Genomic DNA, 4,412 nt, shown 5'->3' with positions numbered 1-4,412 from the left:
GGTCCAACCAGTCCATCCTAAAGGAGATCAGTCCGGGGTGTTCATTGGAAGGACTGATGCTAAAGCTGAAACTCCAATAATTTGGCCACCTCATGCAAAGAGTTGACTCATTGGAAAAGACCCTGATGCTGGGAGGGATTGGGGGCAGGAGGAGAAGGGGACAACAGAAGATGAGATGGCTGGATGGCATCACGGACTCAATGGACACGAGTTTGAATAGACTCCGGGAGTTGTGATGGACAGGGAGACCTGGCGTGCTGCGATTCATGGGGTCGCAAAGAGTCGGACACGACTGAGCAACTGAACTGAACTGGATGAAGACAGACTTTACACAAGTACAAAATAAATATAAGGCAAGCCATTTATTTATGGTGGGAAAAAGATCTCTGAAGAGATGACATTTGGGCTGAGACCTAAAAAATGAGGAGTTGGTGAGAAAGCAGGATGGTTAGAGACAACTGCATGTACAAAAGTCCTGAGAAGGAAGCAGGCTTTAAGAATATTTGAAGCTATAAGGAGACCAGAGTGACTAGACAAACAGTTGTTGTTGTTTTAGTCACGAATTCATGTCTTGACTCTTTTGCAACCCATGGACTGTAGCCAGCCAGCCTCCTCTGTCCATGGGATTTCCCAGGCAAGAATACTGGAGTGGGTTGCCATTTCCTTCTCCAGGGTATTCCCAACCCAGGGATTGAATCCGAGTTTCAAATCCCATGGACAGAAGAGCCTAGGGGACTACAGTCCAGGGGGTCACAAAAAAGTTGGATACAACTTAGTGATTAAACAACAACAACAACAAGACAATGAATAGAGTAGAACAAAACGACACCGCCAGAGTAAGCAGAAGCCAAGTCGGCTAAGGTTCATAAAAACAAATTTGGATATATTCAACTGTAATGAGAAACCAAGAAGAGCTTCAAGAAAGCAGCTTGGTCCAATCTGTTTTTAAAATGACACTCTGGGCAATTTCCTGGTGGTCCAGTGGTTAGGACTCTAGGCTTTCACTCCCAAGGGCTCAGGTTCAATCCCTTGTTGGGGAATTATGATCCTGTAAGCTGTGCATTGTGGCCAACTAAATAAATAAAACGTTATTCTGGTTACAATGTGGAAAAACAGATTGGAAGGGAAGTACAAAAGAAGTAGAGAACCCAGGAAGGGCTAGGAAGAGATGGAAAACTTAAACTAATGGGGTGCCATAAGATGTCCGTATAGACACCAGAGACATATTTGGGAGGTAGAAAGATAGGACTTGCTAAAGACTGGGGAGAGAGGGAAAAAAAGATCAAATCAAGTAAAGAAATCAAGGATGTTGCCTGGATTTCTAGCGTGGGTACCTGAATGAATAAAGGGTGCTTTTGCTGAGATGGGAAAAATGAAAGAACAGATTTCTTGAGAAAATAAAAAATTCAGTTTAAAACATAAATTAGAGGGAGTTCCCGGTAGTCTAGTGGTTAGCATTCCAGGCTTTCACTGCAGTGGCCCAGGCTCAATCCCTAGTTGAGGAACGGAGATTCCACAAGCCATGAAGCATGACCAAAAAAAAAAAAAATTCCCTTAAATCAGAGATGCTATGAGGTATCCAAATGAAGATGTGTCAAGTCTGCAGTTAGAAGTCTGGAGCTTAGAGGAGGTACATGTGGGAGTCAGATGTTCTACTAGTACTCCCCATTTAAACTGTAACATTCAAGGCATTCTCAAGTATTCAGGAGCTCCAAACCCCGCAGCTTTTCACCCTTAATTTATGCTTAATGTAAATGGTAGGATTTCAAAGACAAAAGAATATACCTCTCCTTGGAAAATAGTATAGAGAGCAGGCAAGTTCTCCATGGTCTCGGGTCTTCCTGAATTCATCCTTAATGCTCTATGGTTCCTCCATTTCTCTTCTGCTAAAGCTAATTGAAGTGTTCTGTCACAAAGAAATAAAACAAGCAACAATTAGAGACATATCCGTATAAACAAAAAAGTGTTGCTGATCTACATGTTCTCCCTACAGAATAATATCATTAGAGTTAACACCATGTACTTTTATTCAAACCTCTTTTGTCCACTGTAATTATGAGGAGTTTTGGAAACCTTGATCTTACTCCTTTTCAATTTGATACTTACCCAAGGCAATTAGCCTATTGTTTTTTGTTTTTTAATTATTACTGCTATTCTTTTGCCAAGCGAAGGCTTTTGGTGGGGGAGGGAAGCAATGAATGGACCTGTAAAAAAAAAGGAATAATAATAGTAATAAGAGCTAACGTTTATCAAGCACTTACTACGTTCAGGCTCTGTGCACATCCAATATCTCATTTAATCCTCAAAATTTTCAAGATGTAGGTTCAGTTAATTATCATATACATGAATAAGATAACCAAGGCTTCCAGAGGTCAACTTAATAGGTCTATGTCAAAAACCCAGAAAATGGTGGAGTTAAATTTTGCCTGACATCACAGTCCATGCTTTTAACAATGATGCTGTGCTGTGCTCAGTCATTCAGTTGTGTCCGACTCTTTGTGACCTCATGGGCTGTAGCCCACCAGGCTCCTTGCCCATGGAATTTTCCAGGCAAGAATACTGGAGCAGGTTGCCATTTCTTACTCCAAGGGATCTTCTCGACCCAGGGATCAAACCTGTGTCTCTTGCATTGACAGGCAGATTCCTTACCACGGTACCACCTGGAGAGCCCTTTTAAAAATGACACTAGGCACTGAAATGACTTCAAAAAGAGAGTATAGCTTACTTTTTTTCCCTAATGAAATTAAAAACATGCATGCTCATTTTAAAAGTTCATATAACACATTAATAATGAAGAAAAGAAAATCATCTTTAATTCAGCCTGATTTATATCCTTTCAGACTTTTTATATCTACAAGTGGGTTTTTTAATGGAATCATGAAACCATTAATTAATCTTAATTAGTAGCCATTTTCTTCTATATTTTAATAATTCATACACAAATACACACATCTTTTTTAAATGCCTATATAATAATCCCATTGCTGGATGCACTGAACTTATTTAATTATTTATGAATCATGTTAAAGCGCAGATTGCAATTCAGTAGGTCTAGGGTGGTGCCCAAGAAAGGGCATTTCTAACAAGCTCCCCGGGTGATACTGATGCTGCCAGAGTATCAAGTCTCAGAACTCTGAAGTTGGAAGAGACCTTAGAGGTACTCTTGCTCAGCTTTCTGGTTTCAAACAGAGAAGAAACCAGCAACCTAGTGGCTCTTGACCATGGCTCTTTCAGGATAATTCGCTGCTGTGCCGTGTGCTGTGCTAAGTTGCTTCAATGGTAAGTCGGACTCTCTGAGACCCCATGGACTATAGCCCACCAGGCTCCTCTGTCCATGGGATTCTCCAGGCAAGAATACTAGAATGGACTGCCATGTCCTCCTCCTGGGGATATTCCCAACCCAGGGATCGAACTCGCGTCTCTTAGGTCTCCTGCATTGGCGAGGAGGTTCTTCACCACTCGCACCATCTAAGAAGCCCACAATACAGTATGATCAGTGCTTTAAAAAAAAAACAAAGTGATTAGGTTCAAAGTATTAAGAAAACAAAGAGGCCACAAAGACTTGGACACGACTGAGTAATTTCACTCACTTACTCATTAAGAAAACAAAGAGAAGAGAGCCTGGGGGAAACAAGGACATTTGAAAGTTTAAAAGGTGACAAGTGAGTAGAACTTTAAGAATAAATGGAAGTCCTCTAGCAGAGAATACTGTTTGTTGGCTTCATAAGAGTGTCTGATTCTTTGTAACTCCCTATACATTAAGATTGCCAGGAGAAATATCAATAACCTCAGTTATGCAGATGACATCACCCTTATGGCAGAAAGCAAAGAAGAACTAAAGAGCCTCTTGATGAAAGTGAAAGAGGAAAGTGAAAAAGTTGGCTTAAAGCTCAACACTGAGAGAACTAAGATCGTGGCATCCGGTCCCATCACTTCATGGGAAATAGATGGGGAAACAGTGGAAACAGTGCCAGACTTTTTCTGGGCTCCAAAATCACTACAGATGGTGATGGCAGCCATGAAATTAAAAGACGCTTACTCCTTGCAAGGAAAGTTATGATCAACCTAGACAGCATATTAAAAAGCAGAGACGTTACTTTGTCAACAAAGGTCCGTCTAGTCAAGGCTATGGTTTTTCCAGTGATCATGTATGGATGTGAGAGTTGGACTATAAAGAAAGCTGAGCGCCAAAGAATTGATGCTTTAGAACTGCGGTGTTGGAGAAGACTCCTGAGAGTCCCTTGGACTGCAAGGAGATCCAACCAGTCCATACTAAAGGACATCAGTCCTGGGTGTTCATTGGTAGGACTGATGTTGAAGCTGAAACTCCAATACTTTGGCCACCTGATGCGAAGAGCTGACTCATTTGAAAAGACCCTCAATCTTTCCCAGCATCAGGGTCTTTTCAGATG

General features: G+C 41.3%; 1 protein-coding gene across 2 annotated transcripts in view; it reads right to left on the bottom strand.

Moving 5' to 3' along the window:
- The window catches only part of ZCCHC17 (zinc finger, CCHC domain containing 17), a 52,116-nt gene that overhangs the window by 41,194 nt on the left and 6,510 nt on the right, over positions 1–4,412 (bottom strand). Inside the window, exons 2-3 of one of the 2 annotated variants that reach the window (XM_010836887.1) lie at positions 2,107–2,204; positions 1,786–1,906 (exon numbers count right to left, since the gene is read on the bottom strand). In XM_010836887.1, coding sequence (XP_010835189.1) covers positions 1,786–1,851 — 66 coding nt within the window. In that variant the 5' untranslated portion in view covers positions 1,852–1,906; positions 2,107–2,204. The remainder of the gene's footprint in view (positions 1–1,785; positions 1,907–2,106; positions 2,205–4,412) is intronic. The other variant, XM_010836886.1, reaches the window with a different exon arrangement.

This window comes from Bison bison, unplaced genomic scaffold, assembly GCF_000754665.1.
Source record: "Bison bison bison isolate TAMUID 2011002044 unplaced genomic scaffold, Bison_UMD1.0 scf7180017864068, whole genome shotgun sequence".
Lineage (NCBI taxonomy): Eukaryota > Metazoa > Chordata > Mammalia > Artiodactyla > Bovidae > Bison > Bison bison.
This window is presented reverse-complemented; position numbering and strand designations above follow the sequence as displayed.